The sequence below is a fragment of the Solanum stenotomum genome, chromosome 5, assembly GCF_019186545.1.
Source record: "Solanum stenotomum isolate F172 chromosome 5, ASM1918654v1, whole genome shotgun sequence".
Taxonomy (NCBI): Eukaryota; Viridiplantae; Streptophyta; class Magnoliopsida; order Solanales; family Solanaceae; genus Solanum; species Solanum stenotomum.
The window spans coordinates 49,843,211-49,868,105 of record NC_064286.1 but is presented as its reverse complement, the minus strand read 5'-3'; the positions used below and the strand labels follow the sequence as shown (position 1 = coordinate 49,868,105).

The 24,895-nt window shown below is 32.9% G+C and overlaps 2 protein-coding genes across 2 annotated transcripts; both read left to right on the top strand.

The window, feature by feature from the left end:
* Positions 1 to 2,890: 2,890 nt before the first annotated feature.
* Positions 2,891 to 4,105, top strand: LOC125864114 (uncharacterized). The gene is made up of 2 exons (XM_049544045.1): positions 2,891 to 3,491; positions 3,597 to 4,105. The coding sequence occupies exons 1-2, from the start codon at positions 2,891 to 2,893 to the stop codon at positions 4,103 to 4,105; spliced, it is 1,110 nt and encodes a 369-aa protein (XP_049400002.1).
* A 6,598-nt stretch (positions 4,106 to 10,703) lies between these two features.
* Positions 10,704 to 20,381, top strand: LOC125864685 (glycerol-3-phosphate acyltransferase RAM2-like). The gene is made up of 2 exons (XM_049544716.1): positions 10,704 to 12,083; positions 20,231 to 20,381. The coding sequence occupies exons 1-2, from the start codon at positions 10,704 to 10,706 to the stop codon at positions 20,318 to 20,320; spliced, it is 1,470 nt and encodes a 489-aa protein (XP_049400673.1). The 3' UTR covers positions 20,321 to 20,381.
* Positions 20,382 to 24,895: the final 4,514 nt, after the last annotated feature.

Genomic DNA, 24,895 nt, shown 5'->3' with positions numbered 1-24,895 from the left:
TACGTAATTAGCGTTACTATCAGGTCAGTAAAACTTACCTGCAATAATAATTAAAAAAGTGACCAACTCATTTTTATTCTTTTTTTCCGGCTAAATTCAGATTGCGCAATACATGGTAAGGCCCATTCTGGATGGCGGCATGTAATCCCACCACTATACCACAACCGTCGATAACTCATTTTTGTTCTGCCCAAATTCATAGTGACAGAAAAAAAGCGTGTTAACAAATTTTTAGAAGCATTGATAATGGACGCGCGCATATATATATAAATATTATATAAATATCTATAAATATTTAACTGTAAATTACTCAATTATTATATACTAACTGAAAATTATTATAAAAATTTGTAATTTTAAATTTTGAATTCGCCTCTAATATTGTCACCAGACTTAGGAATAAGGAGAAGTGTCAATATCAAAGATGACGTGAATAATATCATGCGACTTGCTTATTGAGTTAAGTTAAATTATATGATAATGTTTTGACTATAAAAACCAAGTTGGGAGGGCATAGTTTCTCAAATCCATAAAATTTCTTCTTCGAAGATTAGGCAAATCATTTTTTTGACGACTTTTATCACCTCAAATGTCACCACACACGTTTCTCACTATGCTCACTTTTTTTTTTTTTGGTGTCAAAATGAAAGCCTGTTTCAAACAGTCAATTATACTGAATAGTGAATACTAGTTAAGGGAAGTATATGTCATATGTTTTTATCTATAAAAATGGTAAGTGTTTATACTACTTATTATATGGAGTATTATATGTTTCACACATATAAATTGATCCCCACACCACTAAAAAGAATATAGATTCATTTATTTTTTATTTTTTTGAAGCAACGACTAGAAAGAAGGATATTTTTGAACTATTTTATTAGTTGGAGAGCATTTTTGAACAAAAATAATAATATTAAAAGCATTTTTGAGCCGCAAAAATATAATGGTGGATAAAATTAACGCATTTGAAATAGTTCATGAATATATTTGATCCCTTTCCCAAAAAGAAAAGAAAAACGTTTTTGAGCTATAAAAACGTATCGGAAGATAAAACTAATACATTTTAAATAGTTCACAGATTTGACCCCTTTCTCGAAAAGAAAGAAACGAAAAGAAAAGGGATGTCTTGGGCTCATAGCAGCTCAAACACAATTATCTCATCAGAAATATGTCTTCAAATTGTATAGGTAAAATTTGAAACTTTATGATATAGCTATTTTATATTATATTATATTTAGTAGCAATAATAAATATGTGTATTTATAATCAATATTCTATATAAATGTTATTAATTAAAGGTGTTATTGATTCTGAATGCAATATCATTAACTCAATTACTACTAAATATTTTTGAGACAATAACTATTACCGCCAAAGAAAAATCTATTGTCACGGCATTTCTCTATTTCTTATTATCTGTTTCACTAGTACTTTATTAGAATTCTATTTTATGTAGTGATTATCATCATAAACATCTTGTAAAGAAAAATATGTATATATATATATCATCAAAGGAACATAATAATAATAATATAGTTTTGTTTCTTTGTAATACTCATGAGTAGGTTGAAATGTCCAATTAACAAGAAATAAAAACATGGGGCGGCAACAAAAATTAGAGCATTGAAAATAATTGTGAATACAATGAATCCTACCACTCAAAATTAATTCATTTGGTGACCTTAAATTCTTTATAAAATAATTAATCTTCACTGTTGCTTAATGAATTAATGGACAAAGGTACAAGTGAGGAAGCCTTTGACATATTAAAGTCACACATAAAATATTTTGTTGACTTTGCATTTTTTGTTCTCTAATTAAAGCGTGCAAGAATATGAATCGTGTTCAGGTTTCTATGCTATTATAATAAGTTTAATTTAACCAAAAACTTCAAATAATTCATATATAGTCAGCCCTCTTATAATTAATTGTACGTTCATGTATTTATTAATTGTTTACCTTTTCGTTGTTACTCCTATTCTTTTTTCACCTTTGATGACTTGAATGCACGACATCAGTTTTATGTTAGTAACTAATTTGTGACAATGATTTATAATCATGAATATAAGGGTGTGTCAAATTATATAAGAAGGTTTGGAGTTTAACTAGATCAAATTACAAATTTCCCTTTTTCAAAATTGAGCGGGATCTAAATGTGAATGCAATTAGTAAAACCTCTTTATAACAATCATCCTAGCTATATTCATTAGAACGACCAAGTTTTCTTTATTACCGACTTTCATATTATGTTACATTATATATTCTTTATAATTAGAACGTCCCAAAATAAATTCAGATAAACAAAATTGTTACAAAAGATTTGACGATAGAACTCAACGTGTGTCCGCAATAAGACCAGAATAATCATATTTTGTGCTTTCTGCTTCAACGTTTTTGCGCGTGTTGTAATTCTGCCAGCAGAATTTCAGTTGAGACGTCAAAATTAAAAAGCTGAGCTAGTCTTCGATAAATAAATAAGCCTCCTCTTTAATATTATGATTTAAATTTTTAGATGAATTGATCACATAATTTAGTTACATATAACATGGTTCGATCGACTCACAAAACCCTGGAGGCCTGGACCACCTCACATTGAAAATGTTTTTTTTTTTTAGAAACCAAAGAAAATTAACAACGACTAAAATATTTTGATAGGACATTTGTGTCAACTTGCTGGTAAAGAAAGATAATTTCATAATATTAATTATAGTCATGATATAGAATTATTAATCATCTTAATTATACGAAATCAAGCATGCTTGTTCAATTCATGTCAATTATAAAACTCTCATTCTTTGCCGACCATGACCTCTCTCTTAATTCATGATAATCTCATCTTAATTCATCTTCTTCACATCATTAGTCAATTGTCCTTTTAATTAATCCTATGGAGAAATCCGACCAAATTATTACATGGAGCTCTGAGGAACTATTAGGTTTAGGGAATGTTAAGTTTTATAGATGTAGCTTTTGTAAACGAGGTTTTTCGAATGCACAAGCATTAGGTGGACATATGAATATTCATAGAAGAGATAGAGCAAGGCTTAGAGAATTTTCAAGTGATCAAAATTTGCTTTCATTGGATATCAAAAACTCCGTTTATCCTCCTCCTCCTCGTCCTCCTCCTGGAAATGATGAGTTGTTGCAACGAGAAGTATCATTATATGATGAGGGAATAATTTGTAGCCCCTCGAAAAGGCCATGTGTTAAGGTCATGAGTTGTGATCATAATCCTCCTCCTCGTCCTCCTGCACTTCCACATGATGTCTTGTTGCAACGAGAAGAATCATTGTATGGTGAAGCAATTATTAGTAGCCCCTCGAGAAGGCAATGTGTTAAGGTGAGTTGTGATCATAATCCTCCTCCTTCTCCTGCTCTTCCACATGATGTCTTGTTGCAACGAGAAGAATCATCGTATGGTGAAATAACTATTAGTAGCCCCTCCAAAAGGCCATGTGTTAAGGTGAGTTGTGATCATAATCCTCCTCCTCATGCTCTTCCATATGATGTCTTGTTGCCACGAGAAGAATCATCTTATGGTGAAACAATTATTAGTAGCTCCTTGAAAAGGCCATGTGTTAAGGTGAGTTGTGATCATAATCCTCCTCCTGCTGCTCTTCCACATGATGTCATGTTGCAACGAAAAGAATCATTGTATGATGAAACAATTATAAGTAGCCCCTCGAAAAGGCCATGTTTTACATATGATCAAGAAAAGGATCATTATGATCATAATCTTTCTCTTGTAAATGATGATTTGTTACAACGAGAGGTATCATCATACGATGAGACAATAATTAGTAGCTCCTCGAAAAGGCCATGTGTTACATATGATGAAGAAAATGATCATCTAATTACATCCAAGGTTAATTGTTATGATCATAACCATGAAGTGATTATTGGAGATCTTTTGCAATTACCTTTATTCAAGGAGACTCCATTAGTTAAAAAGGCAAACAATTGTATGGAAAACGGGAAAGTAGAAAACAAGGGCATGGAGCAAAATCATGTTTCAATATTGGATCTTGAGCTTCGGTTAGGGATGGAACCACCCGAGTCCTCGACAGAGACAGATCTACGATTTGAACTTCATAAGTTTTGAATTTGAAGCTTATATGATCTAAGTTTACCATATATACATATTTAGCAAATTTCTCAACAAATATACACAATTTAGACTTCAGGTCAAAGTTATTGAGTTTTATCAAATCTGGAGTTGTAATTTGTTTTAAGATGTTGATCAAGTATACTTGCTACTTGCTAGAATCCATCAAAGAGGTACTTTTCTTTACTCATCCTTACAACTTCTCTCTTCTCTTTTTTTTTTTTTTAAAAAAATGTAATATTTATTTAAGTTAAACGATCTAAATCAACAAAAGGATATTGTTATTTTGTTATTTTTCTCTCTTTTCCTAAACCTTAAACTTTTGCTAAGTACGCATGCTTGTACTCCTATACTAAAAAAGATATTTAATTCATGTTATATATTTTGGATCAGAAATAGTTGTCTTGAAGTTTAGGTGTACTAACTCTAATGCTATGTATATTTCTTTGTTCCTTTTTGTTTGTTTTGTTAATTTTACTTTTCTTTGTTTTGAGAGGAACAACACTCCAATTAATGTTATTATTTTGAAGATAAGACAGTAAATTAAAACATAGTCTAAATCAATGATATTGTTCTGATACATCATGTAAATATCAAATTAATTGTATCTCTCTGCCTTTTCCTAAATACATATGCACAACCATATATGCATTCTTCCATTGATTTTCTAATATATGAACTAAAAAAATATCATTACTTAAAATGAAGCTAGTTTCTTTTTTTTTATTATTATTATTACTTTTTTACTTGTGTGATACCCACAACCTGGTCTTTTGATTTCACGAATTCAAGCTCTAACTTTTTTTTTGAATCGTATTATATCTTGTCCATGCCACGTTTAATGTCTCTTTGAGGAAAGTCACATAACACATTGTTCATATTTCTCCTTTGGAAAAATATTTTTGCTTTGCAAAGCATGTTCAATCGACTCTTGTTTTGACTTGGTCTTTCTTCATTATGGAATTGTAAAAATCGGACAAGTTTATCAACGGTTTTTGGTATTTAAATCATTGAGCAAGTCGCGGAGCAAGAATCGTTATTAGGAGGGTTTAAAATATGAAAAGTAAACACACAGATAATTAAAGGAGGTTCAATATATGTTATATTTTTATATACCTGATACTAAACGTTGAAATACTTTGGGTGAAAGAACACTTTTCAATTAATGAAGTTCTCGTGAAAACAAATGACTTAAATATTTCTCCCATAGCTTACCATAACAACAACAATATACCCAATAATTTCACAAATGAGATCTGAAGAAGGTGATACGTATGGGAAAAAAAAATTATCATGTAAAGATTGCAAAGGATAAAACAATGTAGGAAAAATTAGCAATTAAGTCATAATATCTAACATAATTAGTCAAAATAACAATACTTTAAAATATTTATTTAAAATGGCAGAATGACAATATTTTTATAAAATAATATGTATTCAGATTTTAGTATTTTAAATTAATTTTATTTATGGAAAGAGTCCTATATTAGACCAAATTATATACCAATAACCGTTTAAAGTGAAAAAAAAATTAAACCAATGCCATTAACCTTTTTTCATCACCATTCACGTTTCTTCCCTAACTTTCACGTTTCTTCCCCAACTTTCACGTTTCTTCCCCATTTCAAGTTTATCTTTTTTCAAGGTGCTAAATTGTTGTTCATCAAGAAATTTTCTTTATTGTTAAACGAAATCTCTTTATTAATTCAAGTAGATTTCTCGGTTGGCAAGGTAATTTCCATTATCCATTTCGATTAGTTATTTATACTTCTTTTGATTTGTTTTCAATATCACTGTTTATGGTTTATATTTCGCATTGTACATATTACGGATTTTCCGTCAATTTTTTTGATTTTTATGCAAGTTTGTTTACATATTCATCGAATATTTATGTATTTCAATTAGTTATTTAGATTTCTTTTGATTTGTTTTCAATATCACCGTTTATGATTTATTTTTCGCATTGTACATATTACGGATTTTCCGTTAATTTTTTTTTATTTTTATGCAAGTTTGGTTACATATTCATGTAAAATTTATGTATTTTAGATTTTTAGTCAATTAAACAATTTTTTTTCGATTTTTTTTATGATTTCGTTTTAATATTTCAGATTTATTAGAATCTACAAATTCATTCATATGTTTATTTTGTTTGATTTTTAATACATTTATATTTGCTTTTAGGGTTTTAGATTTGGGGAAAGCATTTGTCTGTCTACAGTGTCTGAATCAACAGTTTATTTGTGTATTCATTCTATCTATATATCAACAAGTTTTACATTTTTTATTTTTACATTGTATTTCAATCTCAATTAGTATACCAACATGTTTGTATTTCCTTCTTAATTTGTATTCATCCTAACTGTATGCTAACAATTTTGTATTTTATTGGGTATTCATTCTGTATTTCAATCTCAATTTATATGTGAACAAGTTTGTATTTCTCTTTTGTTTTGTATTCAACCTAATTGTATACCAACAAGTTTTGTATTTTATGTGCCTACTTTTTAAAGTCATTTTGTATTTCAAATGAAGAGAGTATTTAATTTCTTTAGTATTCACAACTTTATATTCAATCTCACTTTGTATTTATAACTTTGTATTTTCATCTCACTTTTGTATTCATATATTATTGTATTCAACATATAGTTCATGATCCATTAGTTTGTATTTTACCTTTCAAAGTCATTTTGTATTTCAAATGAAGAGAGTATTTCTTTTGTATTCACAACTTTATATTCAATCTTACTTTGTATTTATAACTTTGTATTTTCATCTCACTTTTGTATTCAATATATAGTTCATGATCGTTACATTAACTTAATGGGATACAAATTATTGTATGCATTCAAACAGAAAAAATAGCTACTAAACTAAAAAAAAAAACAATTTCATTCGTTATACATCATAATTTGGATACAAAACATCCCAAAAAAACTATAAATCCCAATGCATACAAAGATTTCACTAATTCAATCAGAAAAAAAAAACAACACTCTTGTACTCGACATATACGAATATCTCATTCAAACAAATAAAAAAAAAATACCTGATTGTTTTTCGATTGTTCACTGGATGCGATAAATTTATAGCTGTCAATTTTAAAAAATTATGTTTCAAAAATATGTCGTATTCAACTTGAAGAAGCTTTAAAAGTTATTAGGTGAATGATTCGGAAGACAAACTAAATTATTTTAATTATTTTTTTTTGATGTTTTTAAGAAGAAAGCAAAAAAATGCTCGACGGAAAGATGACTATTTATGTTCTTTTCAAAACGTAACTGATTTGTATTTAAAATCTTTTTCACCTTTTTTGAATTTTTTTGTTTCATGATTTTCTCTGTTCTGTTATTAATTATTTGTGTTCTTTCAAATTAATCAAAATAAAATAAATACATAACTAATTCCTTAAAAAATTAAAATAATGACATTTTTAATAAATAATGAAACTGTTGCTAAGGAATCACACTAAAAGCTAAAAAATTGTTGTTTTGAAAATTTTCCCAAAAATGTATGTTTAACACAAAAACTTGGCTCCTCAATTAGATTGGGCTTTATCATATAAAAGCCCAAACTCAATACTAATCTCAAGCTTGATTGACAAGTTTGAGGAACTAATCAGCCCAAGGATAAAACTATTATTATTATTTTTTTAATACAAGAAAGTGTTTGTTTAGAGAGTAAAGGAAACGTCGAGCTTTCTAGAACAAAATAAGTGTTTGTAAAAAGTTGTTTTCTAGAAGCTAAAAAAAATAAAAAAGCTTACAAGTTTATTGGAAAGTACTTTTGGAAGATCAATTATAAATGAGTGAAAATCATTTACTCCTTCAATTCTGGTTCAACAATCAAACTTCTCTCGACTTAAAAAATAATCATCCCCCCTTATTTTATGCAAGGACTATTGTATGAGAATAAAGTTTCGTTCTTGAAATATAGCAATCAAGAAAGGAAAATATGAAGATCTCTTTATATAGTTGTAAGCTAGAGTTTGAGGGTATTTCGGTCTTCAAGCAATTTTAGGGGTTCTTGAGCTTGAAGAGCATGAGTTAGGTTCGTTTTGTCAACTTAATATTCTACCCAAATGTAATTTGGACTTTATTTAAGTCATAGAATATTGACTTAAAATTGGAAAGATTACCTAAATACACAACTTATTTTACCATATTCTCTAAAATCTCTACCATTTGAAAAAATTACAAAAATCCCTACCCTCTCATTTTCTTGGATACATCACTATACTTGATATATCGGTTTGATGCATCACTTTATGCGATATATCAGGACGTACCCGATGTATCGGGACGTTGAGTGATGTATCCAAAACTGAGACGCGATGTATCGGAATGTATCCGAAATCGGAATGTGGGTATCGGGACATTTTGGGATGTATCCAAATTCCACCAAATTTAAGGGATATTCGTACTTTGAAAAAGAGTAGGGATATAATATAATTAACTCTTAACACTATGGATAGTGTAAAATTCCCTAAATATTAATCTGACTTTATCCTGTAATTTGATTTGGTCAATATATCATGAATTTATGGATTAATCCAAAAATTAATATGAATTTATCAATAAAATTTCAATATGTACAACTATTTTACCCTTGCTATTTTCAATTCTCCATTTGCGTAACATCCTTTTATATATATTATGTATTTATAGGTTTTTATTTATGTTCATTAACTTTTATGCAAGTAGAATTATCCTTATATAAATTTATTGCAAAATCTAATATTATTTTTTATGATTGTTATTTTAATATTGTATGTATTATATGTATATTTAAATTTTACTTATCTTTTAAGCATAATACGTGAACGTGCTTTTTAACTTGATTTCAATTAATACATTAGTGACTTAGCTCATCACGCTTCTTTAAAAAAAAATTTATAGAGAGAGAGTAGGGGGAGGGGGCACAAAAGGTTGGTCCTCACTTTGATTACCTGGTAAAAAAATGGCAAGTGCATTAAAATTTGGGAGGATGCTAATCTACCACCTACACCCAGTAGATTAGCACCCCCCCCCCTCCCCCAAACCCCAAAACACACACACATATAACGTGTTAATTATAGGAAACATATAATATGCTGCTAAACAATCTGATGAACTAAGGTAATTCACTGAGGAATTTAAATATTTAAAAGTAAATATACTAAAAAATCAAAGATATATTCAACATTTTCTATATATACATAAAACTAATTTTATTTTGTTATGTACAATATATCTTTTGTTAAAGGGGGTTCGGACCCTCTGGCTTTTACTTGGCTCCGCCCGAGCCTATGTAGTGGGGAAATTAAATTGGCTATGAACAAAGAGGTCTTACTACATTAATTTAATGTTGCGTGTGATATGCTTCATATATATAATTAATGCTTTTGGTCTATCTAATTTGATTCATCTGTAATTTAATATCTTCATCGATTCTTCGTTATATTTTGAGATCGATTATTTATATATACCCTTGTTCTTAGAAAATCCTTTCATATACTCTTGGCCCTAATGGAACTCCAACGTGAATTTAACCAAAGTATAACAGAAGGTAAGTTTATATATACAAGGCTAAAATATTGGAGTAAATCTGGACTAAAATTTGTCAACGACAAGGGTATGAGTGATATATTGCTAAAGAATAATTTGTGGTAAAATCAAATATTATATATAGTAAAATTTAAGGATTAATTTGGACTTTCTTTCCCAAAAATCTCATCAACTATTTTTTTAAAAAAAAAAGAAAAAAAGAAGAAACTAGAGGAGATTTTTGTTAACGTGTCTCTTAGCTTTAATTTAATGAATTGGAGTGCTCACTATTGGTACTTTCTTTTCGTAGGCTTAACTAACCTTACCTTGTGGTGTAAATTTCCAAAGAAGCAATAATAAGATTAAACTAAATTATTAGGCGGTTCAAAATCGAATCAAAACCGATAATACGAAAAAAAAGTAATTATTAGTTTATCGCTAATGGGTTATTGGTTTAACGGTATTGATTTTTTTAAATTATCGGGTTATCGATTCTTAACGGTTTTACCGATAACTCGATAGTAAATTAATTAATTATAATTATACCATTCAATATATAAAGTATTTGACTTAGAGTTTAGTTTCATATTTTTATTTACAACAGTCTCAAACTTTCAGTTATTCTACAATGCGTTAGTGTTACTTTTGAACAAGATACAAGCTATCAACTCATGTGCATGTGCATGTTTTGTTTGGTTTGTCACCATGTTTCTATGTGATTTTCAATCATTTATTTTTTTGTGTCAAATCTTATAAGTTAAACCGATAACGATCAATAACCGATAATCAGATAATCGATAAGTCAATATCTTAGTGGTTCTATAATGAATTAGGATATTTACAAACCAATAACTGCTAAGTCGAACAGATAAACTTCAAAATCGAATCGAAATGAACCGACCGATACTGAGGGTACGCCTAATTATCAAATGCTAGCTATCTCAATCAATATAACTTTACTAGATTGGATTGGAAGTGTATAAATATAGTAAGCTTTGTAATTGGACATAATGGAATGCTCACAATTCCAATTCTTAAAGGACCTACTTCTTAGATACAATCATACAAATATGAGCATAACAATATTTCCCACTGTTGAGAAATGCACATCAGAAGGACGAGAAAAAGCTACACTAGTTACTGACTTCGATGGAACCTTACTACGAGGTAGTAGCTCTTTCGCTTATTTCGCGTTGGTAGCTTTCGATGTTGGTGGGGTCTTAAGGTTACTATTTCTTCTCTTAGCTTCACCTCTCATGGGGATTCTTTATTATTTCATCTCCGAGTCTGTTGGAATTCAAGTTCTTATATTTGTAACGTTTGTAGGGATGAAGGTTTCCGATATAGAATCAGCAGCACGTGCTGTGTTGCCAAAATTCTATTCTGAAGACCTTCATCCTGAGTCTTGGAGAGTGTTCTCATCGTGTGGGAAACGTTGTGTTTTGACTGCCACCCCTAGGATTATGGTGGAACCTTTTTTGAAAGAATACTTAGGGACGGATATCGTTTTAGGGACTGAGATTGAAACATATAAAGGTAGAGCAACTGGCATTGTTAGATCGCCCGGAGTTCTTGTTGGGAAGAACAAGGCTAATGCTCTTAGAAGGACTTTTGGAGATACTCAACCTGATATTGGCTTGGGTGATCGCGATACCGATATTCCTTTTTTGACATTGTGTAAGGAGGGCTACATTGTTCCATCAAACCCAAAAGTAAAGGCGGTAAGTACAAACAAACTTCCCAAGCCTATTATATTCCATGATGGTCGTCTTATCAAAAAGCCAACACCACTAATATCTCTTCTCATCATTCTTTGGATCCCCTTCGGCTTCTTCCTATCTTGTTTGCGAGCTTGTGCAGGATTACTCCTCCCTACACCTCTTCAATACTACGCCTCATGGGCCATGGGTGTCCGTCTCATAATCAAAGGCAACCCACCACCCCGTATCAAGAAATCTAAAGATCAATCAGGCGTACTCTTTGTTTGTAGTCACAAGACTCTTTGTGACGCTGTTTTACTCTCTACAGTGTTAGGTCGCCCTATCCCAGCACTTGCATACTCTCTTTCGCGATTTTCTGAAATCATAGCACCAATTAAAACAATTAGACTCACTAGAGAACGAGGTTCTGATGCATCCATTATAAAACAACTATTAAAAGAAGGTGATCTCACAATTTTCCCAGAAGGGACTACTTGTCGCGAACCATTTCTTCTTAGATTTTCATCATTATTCGCTGAGCTAACCAATGAGATCGTCCCCGTGGCAATGGTGAATAAGATGAGCATGTTTCATGGTACAACGGCTAGAGGATGGAAATGGATGGACATGTTTTTCTTTCTCATGAATCCACGTCCCACTTATGAAATTACATTCTTGAATAAGTTGTCGTATGAGTTCACTTGCAAGTCAGGTAAATCAAGCCATGAAGTGGCTAACTATGTACAAAAGGTTATTGCTGAAACTCTTTGTTACGAGTGTACTATTTTCACTAGGAAGGATAAGTACATAGCTCTTGCAGGAAACGATGGCACAGTTATGAAGAAAAGTTGAATAAGCTAAAAGTATAATGAAGTTTTTATTAATTTGATCAACAATGATGTGAAAATGTTACTAATATTATAGAAATAATGAAGATTGCTTACTCTACTCTACAATTCCACCTTAAAGTTATTATTGTAATTTCAATATCTTCTTTGGTTGATGATTTGAGTGATCCTGTTAAGGTAACTAAAATTAGGGTTATATGCGGCCCAGATTCAATCATTTATCTCATCAAAGATAAACAGACGAGAGAAGTATTGAAAACATCCTTGAACTTGTTACAAATTATTAATTTCATCTTCGAACTATTGATTGTCTTAAGAACACCTCTCTACATGACTAACTTAACTTAAATACACACTCCGATCTACCATATGACATAGTAAGTGGTCTCAAACTCTTGTACGAGCATGAAACTCCTAATAAAAAGTCGAGATAAGTGTTGAAACTCCCCTAAACTTGGTGAGAATTCATGGGTGTATTTCATTCATGTTGCAAGATCGGGTGTGTATTTAAGTTCAATTAGTTGAGTAAAGAGGTGTTTTAAATGAATTGGACTAAGAGCTCACATGTGCTAATTTCTATCTTTTCGTAGGCTTAACTAACCTACATTATTCCGAAGAAGCATTAATAAAAAGAATTCAATAATTTGTGCCAATTATTAAAAGCTAGAGATGTCAAACAATGTAGCTTTACCACGGGCTTAGTGTTATAGCACACAATATAAGTGCATAAATGTATAAGTTATGTAATGGCATAAAATAGAAAAATAAAGATTACACAAAGAGTAACTTTCAAGCATATTAAAATGGGGATAACAACATTTCCTACTATTGAGAAATGCACTTTGGAAGGTCGAGCAAGAGATACAATAGTTGCTAACTTGGATGGAACTTTACTACGAAGTAAAGCTTCTTTTGCTTATTTCGCGTTGGTAGCATTCGATGTTGGTGGGGTCTTAAGGTTACTCTTTCTGCTCTTAGTTTCACCTTCTTTCAGTATTCTTTACTATTTCATCTCGGAGTCTGTTGGACTCCAAGTTATTATCTTTGTAACTTTTGTAGGGATGAAGGTCTCCGATATAGAATCAGCAGCACGTGCTGTGCTTCCAAAGTTCTACTCTGAAGACCTTCATCCCGAGTCTTGGAGAGTATTCTCATCATGTGGGAAACGTTGTGTTTTGACTTCCACCCCTAGGATTATGGTGGAACCTTTTTTGAAAGATTACTTGGGGGTAGAAATTGTTTTAGGGACCGAGATTGAAACATATAAAGGTAGAGCAACTGGTATTGTTAGATCGCCCGGAGTTCTTGTTAGGAAGAACAAGGCTAATGCTCTTAGAAGGACTTTTGGACATACTCAACCTGATATTGGCTTGGGTGATCGCGATACTGATATTCCTTTTGTGACATTGTGTAAGGAAGGCTACATTGTTCCATCAAACCCAAAAGTAAAGGCGGTAAGTACAAACAAACTTCCCACGCCTATTATATTCCATGATGGTCGTCTTATCAAAAAGCCAACACCACTAATATCTCTTCTCATCATTCTTTGGATCCCCTTCGGCTTCTTCCTATCCTGTTTGCGAGCTTGTGCAGGATTACTCCTCCCTACACCTCTTCAATACTACGCCTCATGGGCCATGGGTGTCCGTCTCATAATCAAAGGCAACCCACCACCCCGTATCAAGAAATCTAAAGATCAATCAGGCGTACTCTTTGTTTGTAGTCACAAGACTCTTTGTGACGCTGTTTTACTCTCTACAGTGTTAGGTCGCCCTATCCCAGCACTTGCATACTCTCTTTCGCGATTTTCTGAAATCATAGCACCAATTAAAACAATTAGACTCACTAGAGAACGAGGTTCTGATGCATCCATTATAAAACAACTATTAAAAGAAGGTGATCTCACAATTTTCCCAGAAGGGACTACTTGTCGCGAACTATTTCTTCTTAGGTTTTCATCATTATTTGCTGAGTTAACCAATGAGATCGTCCCCGTGGCAATGGTGAATAAGATGAGTATGTTTCATGGTACAACAGCTAGAGGATGGAAATGGATGGACATGTTTTTCTTTCTCATGAATCCACGTCCTACTTATGAAATTACATTCTTGAATAAGTTGTCGTATGAATACACTTGCAAGTCTGGGAAATCAAGCCATGAAGTAGCTAACTACTTGCAAAAGGTTATCGCGGAAACTCTCTCTTACGAGTGTACTATTTTTACCAGGAAGGATAAGTACATCGCGCTTGCAGGAAACGATGGCACAGTTATGAAGGATAGTTGAATCAAGCGAAAAGTATAATGAAGTTTTTATTAATTTGATCAACAATGATGTGAAAATGTTACTAATATTATAGAAATAATGAAGGTTGCTTACTCTACTCTACAATTCCACCTTAAAGTTATTATTGTAATTTCAATTTCTGCTTTGGTTGATGATTTGAGTGATCCTGTTAAGGTAACTAAAATTAGGTTTATATGCGGCCCAGATGCAATCATTTATCTCATCAAAGATAAACAGACGAGAGAAGTATTGAAAACATTCTTGAACTTGGTACAAATTATTAATTTCGTTTTCAAACTATTGATTGTCTTAAGAACACCTCTCTGCTTGACTAATTTAAATGCAACCCAGATCTACCATATGACATAGTAAGTGGTCTCAAACTCTTGTAGGAGTATGAGACTCTTAATAAAAAATCGAGATAAGTGTTGAAAACTCCCCTAAACTTGGTGAGAATTCAGGGGTGTATTTCATTCATGTTGCAAGATCGGGTGTGTATTTAAGTTCAATTAGTCGAGTAAAGAGGTGTTTTTAAGGCTGTCAATAGTTCAACGCCGAATTTCTATCTTTTCGTAGGCTTAACTAACCTACATTATTCCGAAGAAGCATTTATAAAAAAGGTAACTTAATTCAACAAATTGTGCCGATTATTAAATGCTAGAGATCTCAAACAATGTAGCTTTACCGTGGCTTAGTGTTATAGCACACAATAGAAGTGCATAAATGTATAAGTTATGTAATGGCATAAAATAGAAAAGTAAATTTCAAGCATATTAAAATGGGGATAACAACATTTCCTACTATTGAGAAATGCACTTTGGAAGGTCGAGCAAGAGATACAATAGTTGCTAACTTGGATGGAACTTTACTACGAAGTAAAGCTTCTTTCGCTTATTTCGCGTTGGTAGCATTCGATGTTGGTGGGGTCTTAAGGTTACTCTTTCTTCTCTTAGTTTCACCTTCTTACAGTATTCTTTACTATTTCATTTCGGAGTCTGTTGGACTCCAAGTTATTATCTTTGTAACTTTTGTAGGGATGAAGGTCTCCAATATAGAATCAGCAGCACGTGCTGTACTTCCAAAGTTCTACTCTGAAGACCTTCATCCCGAGTCTTGGAGAGTATTCTCATCATGTGGGAAACGTTGTGTTTTGACTTCCACCCCTAGGATTATGGTGGAACCATTTTTGAAAGACTACTTAGGGGTAGATATTGTTTTAGGGACTGAGATTGAAACATATAAAGGTAGAGCAACTGGCTTTGTTAGATTGCCTGGAGTTCTTGTTGGGAAGAACAAGGCTAATGCTCTTACAAGGATTTTCGGAGAAACTCAACCTGAGATTGGTTTGGGTGATTGCGATACTGATATTCCTTATATGACATTGTGTAAGGAGAGCTACTATGTACCGCGAAACCCAAGAATAAAGGCTTTATGTATAAACAAGCTTCCCAAGCCTATTATATTCCATGATGGTCGTCTTATCAAAAAGCCAACACCACTAATGTCCCTTCTCATCATTCTTTGGATCCCATTCGGGTTTCTTCTTGCATGTGTGCGTCTCAGTGTCATGTCACTCCTCCCAATACCTCTTCAGTACTATGTACTTCTAGCCATCGGCATTCGTCTTACCATTAAAGGCACCCCACCACCCCGTATCAAGAAATCTAAAGATCAATCAGGTGTACTCTTTGTTAGTTGTCATAGGACTCTTTGCGACCCTGTTTTCCTCTCCGTGTTGTTGGCCCGCTCTATCCCTGCTGTTACATACTCCCTTTCGCGATTTTCTGAGATCATTTCACCTATAAAAACAGTTAGACTCACTAGAGATCGAGCTTCAGATGCATCCATTATAAAACAACTTTTAAAAAAAGGTGATCTCATAATTTTCCCAGAGGGGACTACAAGTCGTGAACCATTTCTTCTTAGGTTTTCTTCATTATTTGCTGAGTTAACCGATGAGATTGTGCCCGTGGCAATGGAGAATAAGATGCGCATGTTTCATGGCACAACAACGCGAGGATGGAAATGGATGGATGCGTTTTTCTTTCTGATGAATCCGCGTCCCACTTATGAAATTACATTCTTGAATAAGTTGTCGTATGAGTTCACTTGCAAATCAGGTAAATCAAGTCATGAAGTGGCTAACTATGTACAAAAGGTTATTGCTGAAACTCTTTCTTATGAGTGCACTACATTAACTAGGAAGGATAAGTATATGGCTCTTGCAAGAAACGATGGCACAGTTGTAAAGAATACTTGAATCAAGATGTATTGGGTTTGTAATTAAAAAATGAGGTTAAAAACTTAAATTTTATATGTAATTTGAATTTCTTTTCTTTCTAAAATTAGGTAATATCTGTTTAAATAGTTATTTGTAGTACTTTTATCGTTTAGATAAAAAAAAAATTGGATTTAATCTTTCGAAATTCTCAAGTCCGCCACTTTAGAAATCCGTAATTTTGTTAGCACCATAAAATTTTATATAATGTAATTAAATGTGTATATTAAAACTAGTAATATTAAATCATATAAAATATAATCAATAGGTTCAATTAATCTCAATACTACTGACACATAATATGAATCTCTTTCTATATATATAAATTAACAATTCAATAATAAGATCTAAAAATCAAATCGATAAAATTTATATAATAGTATTAAACTTGTGGGTACACAGCGTTTTGATCACAAACATTTAGTCAATATGTTGCCAAACAATCTAAGCCGCTCTACTTTAGTCTACCGCTGCCGACTTCTCCAAAGTTTTGGGGAAAAAAACAACTTTAGTTTGGTCATTTGGTTATAAATATGGGACAGATAAAATAATATTATATTCTATGAATTGAAATATTTTACAACTTGAGATATTTTATATATGAAGTTAGCTATTTTATTCTCTTTATAGGATAGTTGATTCCATCGTTTTATTTTAGTACAAAGTATATCTTGAGATTAATTAGATTAATTAATTTTATCTTGGCTTATTATTTCTTTATCCCATCAACTAAAATGTATTCGAGAACTTATTAATGTTTAGAGAGGTTTTTGTTAAGCTTGTGCACATTATGCCTTTGTGGCTACCTAATTTGGCTCGTTTCCCTTTCAGGTATTATACTTTGGAAAAGAGTCTTAATACCCACATCGTTCGTTTCACGTGTAAATTAAACTCTGTGGTTTGACGTAATTAGGTGTAATGCGGAAGCTAGCAAAACAAAACTCTCAAAGCCCTAGGATTACATTGTGAATGCTGACTAAGTTATAAGGAACAAACCTCTATTTATAGAGTCCTAAATCGTTTTCTACAAGAAAAAGACTGGTCAACCATAAACCTTTTCCTAAAAGGAAAAAACATATTTATTGTAAGAAACTCAAGGCAATTAATACCCAACAACTCTCCACCTTGTCCTAAAATTTCTGACAAATTAAATTTGTCTACCTTCTTCACATAATCTTCAACCGCTTGCATCTCCTCTCCATGATCTCCTTCATCAGATCTATGTCTCGACACAGAGAACCTGATCTCTAAAACAATTTCTTCAACAAAATCTTCATTACTGTCAAATAAGTTGCGGCTAGAACTACACCCGCCAAGATTATCGAACCACTGAACTTGGCTCCATCATTAAACCATTGGACCTGGCTCCATCATTGAACCAATCCAACCTGGCTACTACATCATTGAATGTAGCTCTGATACCACTTGTTAGAATCGGAATAATTAGATGTAGTGCGGAAGCAAGCAAAGCAAATCTCGAAAGACCACGAATACGAACACAAACGACAAATATACCCAACAGATTTTCCTTTAAAAAATTAGTCTTCTCAGTCAATTTTGACCCGATTTTTGTTAAGGATATAGGCAAATCGATATTACATGATATTGCTTCGACTAACGTACATTTACCTTTAGTGATACTCTCCTATTATATTATCTTTGCTACATCTTTATGTGGATAAGAGATAATATAATTCTCCCGTTAATTAAAGTAGAGATTTAAAGCAAAAAATGCTACGCCGACCTATTATATATGTGCCTAATCCTCTATGATGAATAACTTGTGCCACTTCTCAAATATTCTACATATGTTGAATGTCAATATTTTACTACGTGCTAAACATGTACAAAGTTAATGCACATAAAATAATATTCCAATAAATTTGAAATATGGATAGCCCCTTTTCTTCTTTAAAAAAACATATATAGGTAGGTGCCAAACTTCCTAGCTCTTACAAGAATCATTTTAATTTTGTCAATTACTCTATTAATATATATATATATATATTGTACATATATAGAGTTACAAATTCATAGATTCTTCTATGCTTTTCCCTTTGAACAACTTACTCAAATTACCATTTAAATTAAGCTACGATCGAAAAGATGGCTATCACGAGGTTTCCGATGGTTGAAAAATGTACATCGATCGATCGAGAGAATCACACAGTTGTAACGGACTTGGATGGAACATTAGTACGTAGTAGAAACTCTTTTGCTTATTTCGCGTTGGTAGCTTTCGATGTTGGTGGGGTCTTAAGGTTACTATTTCTTCTCTTAGCTTCACCTATCGTGGGGATTCTTTATTATTTCATCTCGGAGTCTGCTGGAATACAAGTTATTGTCTTTGCTACATTTGTAGGGATGAAGGTTTCCGATGTAGAATCAGCAGCACGACACGTGCTGCCAAAATTCTATTTAGAAGACCTTCATCCCGAATCTTGGAGAGTATTCTCATCGTGTGGGAAACGTTGTGTTTTGACTGCCACCCCTAGGATAATGGTGGAACCTTTTTTGAAAGACTACTTAGGGACGGATATCGTTTTAGGGACTGAGATTGAAACATATAAAGGTAGAGCAACTGGCTTTGTTAAATCTCCCGGAGTTCTTGTTGGGAAGAACAAAGCTGATACTCTTACAAGCACTTTTGGAGATACTCAACCTGAGATTGGCTTGGGTGATCGCGATACTGACATTCCTTTTATAACATTGTGTAAAGAAGGATACTTTGTACCATCAAACCTAAAAGTAAAGGCGGTAAGTACAGAAAAACTTCCCAAGCCTATTATATTCCATGATGGTCGTTTTATCAAAAAGCTAACACCACTTACGTCTCTTTTCATCATCATATGGATCCCCTTCGGGTTCCTCCTTGCTTGCTTGCGAATCAGTATAGGAATACTCCTCCCTATACCTCTTCAATACTACGCGTTTTGGGCCACTGGCATTCGTCTCATCATTAATGGAATCCCACCATTACATATCAAGAAATCTGAAGATCAATCAGGCGTACTCTTTGTTTGTTGTCACAAGACGATACTTGACAACATTTTTCTCTCTGCTGCATTGGATCGTCCTATTCCAGTCATTACATACTCTACTTCACAATTTTTTAACATTTTTTCGCGCATTAAAACTATAACACTCACTGGAGATCGAACATCTGATGCTTCCATGATCAAACATTTGTTAAAACAACGCGATCTCACAATTTTCCCTGAGGGGACTACGAATTGTGGACAATTTCTTCTTAGGTTTTCTTCATTATTTGCTGAAATTAGCGATGAGATCGTGCCTGTGGCAATAGAGAATAAGATGAGCATGTTTCATGGCACAACAACGCGAGGATGGAAATGGATGGATCCATTTTTCTTTATGATGAATCCATGTCCGACTTATGAAATTACTTTCTTGAATAAGTTGTCGTATGAGTTCACTTGCAAGTCTGGGAAATCAAGCCGTGAAGTTGCTAGTTATGTACAAAAGGTTATTGGTGAAACTCTTTCTTATGAGTGTACTACTTTTACCAGGAAGGATAAGTATATGGCTCTTGACACAATTGTGAAGAATCCTTGAATCAAGGCTAAAAGACTAATGGAATTTTTATTTTGATTGTCCCTTTCAATAATGATGCAAAAAGATTTCTTGCCAAAAATATTATGAAAGTAATGGATTTAATTAAAAATTCATGTGGATTATACTTATATATATCATGTATCATTTTTTTGCGGGATTGAATGTAGTAATGCATTTATTTAATGATATAAAGTTTAAAATAACAAAATTATCGTTAGCTTATGTGTACGCAACAACAAACTTAGCCCTAGCTTATGAACTTAAATTATTATTTTTTTATTTCTTTCTTAGATATAAGTCTAAATCTATAGATGCGTGTCAGAGGATAGTGAAGGTATATTGCTCCACATGGAAGCTCAATCCACAATTGAACATTTGCAAGTGGCGGTGCCAAATTTCAAAGCCTGTGTGGACTAGCTGAGGCTACAACGGTTTTATAACAGGGTGTGTTTCGCTGTGATAGTTTAAATAGGAAACTCACAATATATATCAATAGTTCAGTTTGAATTACAACAAAGTAGAATAGTTTGAATATGTTTTTGACCGTTATTTCTAAAAAGTAATACGGACATTTAAAGGACCTCTTAAAAAATGGAGTAGGTGCTAATCTACTACCTTCATTAGTAGGTTAGCAAATTAATTTGTGGGGGCACAACGTGTAACGTGTTAATTAAGGAAAGCATAATAGTCAAATATATATGCTGCCAAACAATCTAAGCCTCTCCGTCTAATTTTTAGGTTACAAACAAGCTACGTTTTAGCAGTGAGGAAATTCATGATTCGGTTATCATATAATAAATTATCTTAATATCCTCCGTTATACGTTAAGATCATACGCTTAACTAACCTATCTGACTTGGATGGAACTTTACTAAGAAGTCGAAGCTCTTTTGCTTATTTCGCGTTGGTAGCATTCGATGTTTGTGGGGTCTTAAGGTTACTATTTCTTCTCTTAGCTTCACCCCTCGCGGGGTTTCTTTATTATTTCATCTCAGAGTCTGTTGGAATTCAAGTTCTTATATTTGTAACATTTGTAGGGATGAAGGTTTGGATATAGAATCAGCAGCACGTGCTGTACTGCCAAAATTCTATTCTGAAGACCTTCATCCCGAGTCTTGGAGAGTGTTCTCATCGTGTGGGAAACGTTGTGTTTTGACTGCCACCCCTAGGATTATGGTGGAACTTTTTTTGAAAGACTACTTAGGGGTAGATATTGTTTTAGGGACGGAGATTGAAACATATAAAGGTAGAGCAACTGGCTTTGTTAGATCGACAAGAAAAAGGCTGATGCTCTTAAAAGGACTTTAGGAGAAACTCAACCTGAGATTGGATTGGGTGATCGCGATACTGATATTCCTTTTGTGACATTGTGTAAGGAAGGCTACTTTGTTCCATCAAACCCAAAAGTAAAGGCGGTAAGTACAAACAAACTTCCCAAGCCTATTATATTCCATGATGGTCGTCTTATCAAAAAGCCAACACCACTTATGTCTCTTCTCATCATTCTTTGGATTCCATTCGGCGTTTGAGGATGACTCTCGGATCACTCCTCCCTATCCCTCTTCAATACTATGCATTTCGGGTCTTTGGCATCCGTCTTACCATTAAAGGCATCCCACCACTCCCTATAATGAAATCCGAAGAGAAAAAAAAGGTATACTCTTCATTTGTAACCACAAGACACTTCTTGACCCAATTTTTCCCTCTATAGCTCTAGGTCGCCCTGTCCCAGCTGTTACATACTCTCTTTCAAGACTATCTGAGATATTTTCACCTGTTAAAACAATTAGACTCACTCGTGATCGAGTATCTGATGCTTCCATGATCAAGAAATTGTTAACAAAAGGTGATCTTGCAATATGTCCAGAGGGGACTACTTGTCGCGAACCATTTCTTCTTAGGTTTTCATCATTATTTGCTGAGTTAACAGACAATATTGTGCCAGTAGCAATAACAAATAAGACGACCATGTTCCATCCCACAACAGCAAAAGGGTGGAAATGGATGGACCTGATTTACTTTTCTATGGACCCTAATCCGATTTATGAAGTTACATTCTTGAACAAGTTGTCCCCGGAGCTCACTTGCAAGTTGGGGAAGCCAAGTCATGAAGTTGCTAACTGCATACAAATGGCTATTGCTACAACTCTTTCTTATGAATGCATGCACTAATTTTACCAGGAAGGATAAGTATCGCGCTCTTGTTGGAAATGATGGCACGGTAGTGTAGAAGGGATGACCTATATATCAACGCGAAAATTATGATTTGAGATTTCAAATTATGCTTAACTTTTTAACTTGTGATTTTTTTTTCTTTCAAGAATATGGCATCGTATGACAAGTTGGTTCACTAAATGGCATAAAACATGAGTTAAGTCGAGCACCCCTAGGTTACGTGCTGAAAATGATGCTAGTTTGATTATTATTATTTTTAAAATAAAATAAAAATGATGTCAGTGTAAATTAAATATATACAATATTTAACATAAAATTACTAAGTTCACGTTAACTCAATACTTTAAGGCTAGATCCGCCCCTGCTCCTCAGAGTTTCAAAAGTACTTTCATCCTGTGCTTCAATACAGATAGGGTCATTTAGTTGCATTTACAATATATAGAGTATAAGAGCTCTTGTGACAACTTTTAGTACCAACTTATTTTGTCATATGTGATGAATCAGTGGCGACGAAAAACTGTTGCCACAAAATATATAGTTTTAGCTATGACCCTTAAAATCACCACAAAAATTAACATATTAGTGGAGATTTTAACACTGTCACTGCAAATAATCCTACTAAAATATGGTTAAAAGTTTAATTTGCTGCGACGAAGAAATTGTCATTAGAAAAGGTGTTTTGCTAGAGTCTATATTATGCAATAATCTCACTCAAGTTAAATTTCTTGTAGGGCATAATACCACTCTTCGTAAGAAAAAAAAGAAATAATTTGGACATAATTATTACTATTTTTTAAAATTCAAATGCATAATAATTGTTACTACAATCATCATAGTTAGATTGTCTAGGGTGAAAATTATTTATACTCATCAACCTTGCATTAAAAATCAACGTTGAATAATAAACATTTATGTTTATTTACTAACTGTATTTATGTTTAATTTTTTTGGAAATGACCCACTTTTTAGATTAGATAAAATATCTTAGTTTACTTGAGCTTTAAAATTTAATTAATGATGTGAGATTAAAGTTAAAATCTTGAACAAAATATTTCTTTTTTGTATTCTATTATTTCTCAAAGGAGGCATGTACATGATTATATAACTACTACTAAGTTACAATATATGGAAAGAATTAATATCTTCCTATTTTACAAAGATTACTAGAATCGAGTTCCTATTTTAAAAGATTACATAATCAAGTCCTAAAATATCTCTACACTTCCCCTCAAGTTGGTGCATAGATGTCGAACATGCCCAACTTGGAGAACATTTTACTCGAAACTGCTTTAGTAAGAAGATCAGCCAATTGGTCCTACGATCGAATCTTGGGTAACTCTAATATCTTTCCATCCAACTTTTCCTTGATGACAAACATGTCTACTTCTACATGTTTGGTACGATCGTGTTGTACCGGATTATGTGCATTATCACGTGCAGCCTTATTATCACAATATAGTTGGATTGGTGCCTTAGGTGGATAACCCAAATCTGTTAAGAGAAGTCTCAACCATAATGCTTCACATATTCCAAGTGCCATTCCTCTGAATTTCGCTTCCGCACTTGAGCGAGCAACGACATTTTGTTTTTTGCTTCTCCATGTAACAAAATTTCCTCCCACAAAAGTGAAATATCCCGAAGTAGACCGTCTGTCATCGATAGCTCCAGCCCAGTCAGCATCCGTATATACATTTATCACTAGAGGATTTGTACATTTTGTGAACAAAAATCCATTTGCTGGAGCAGACTTCAAATATTTCAAGATGCGCATAATTGCATTCATATGTTACTCACCAGGATTATGCATAAATTGACTTACCACACTTAAAGAATAAGCAAGGTCTGGTCTTATGTGTGCTAGGTACATCAATATTTCTACAAGTCTCTGATATCTTCCTTTATCAACTGGAATTTGATTAGGTTCAACACTTAATTTCAGGTCTTCTTTAACAGGTGTATCATCTAGTTGGCAAGTTATCATGCCAGTTTCCTTTAACAAATCTAAAGTATATTTTTTTTTGGGATAAGAAAATTCCTTTAGATGATCTAGACACTTCAATTCCAAGGAAAAACTTTAATGGACCAAGGTCCTTCATCTCGAATTCTTTAGACATATAGCTTTGGAGAGCTTTCCTTTCTTCAGGGTCATTTCCAGTCACCACCATGTCATCAACATATACAATAAGGGAAGTAATTTTACCTTGTTGTCTCTTCAAGAACAAAGTGTGATCGGTGTTGCTTTGAGTATAGCCAAATGCCTTCATAGATTTGGTGAATTTTCCAAACCACGCTTTTGGTGATTATTTCAGTCCATAAAGTGATTTCTTCAATCTTCATACTTTATAATCATGTGATCTCGATATCTCATACCCTGGAGGATAGTCCATATAGACTTCTTCA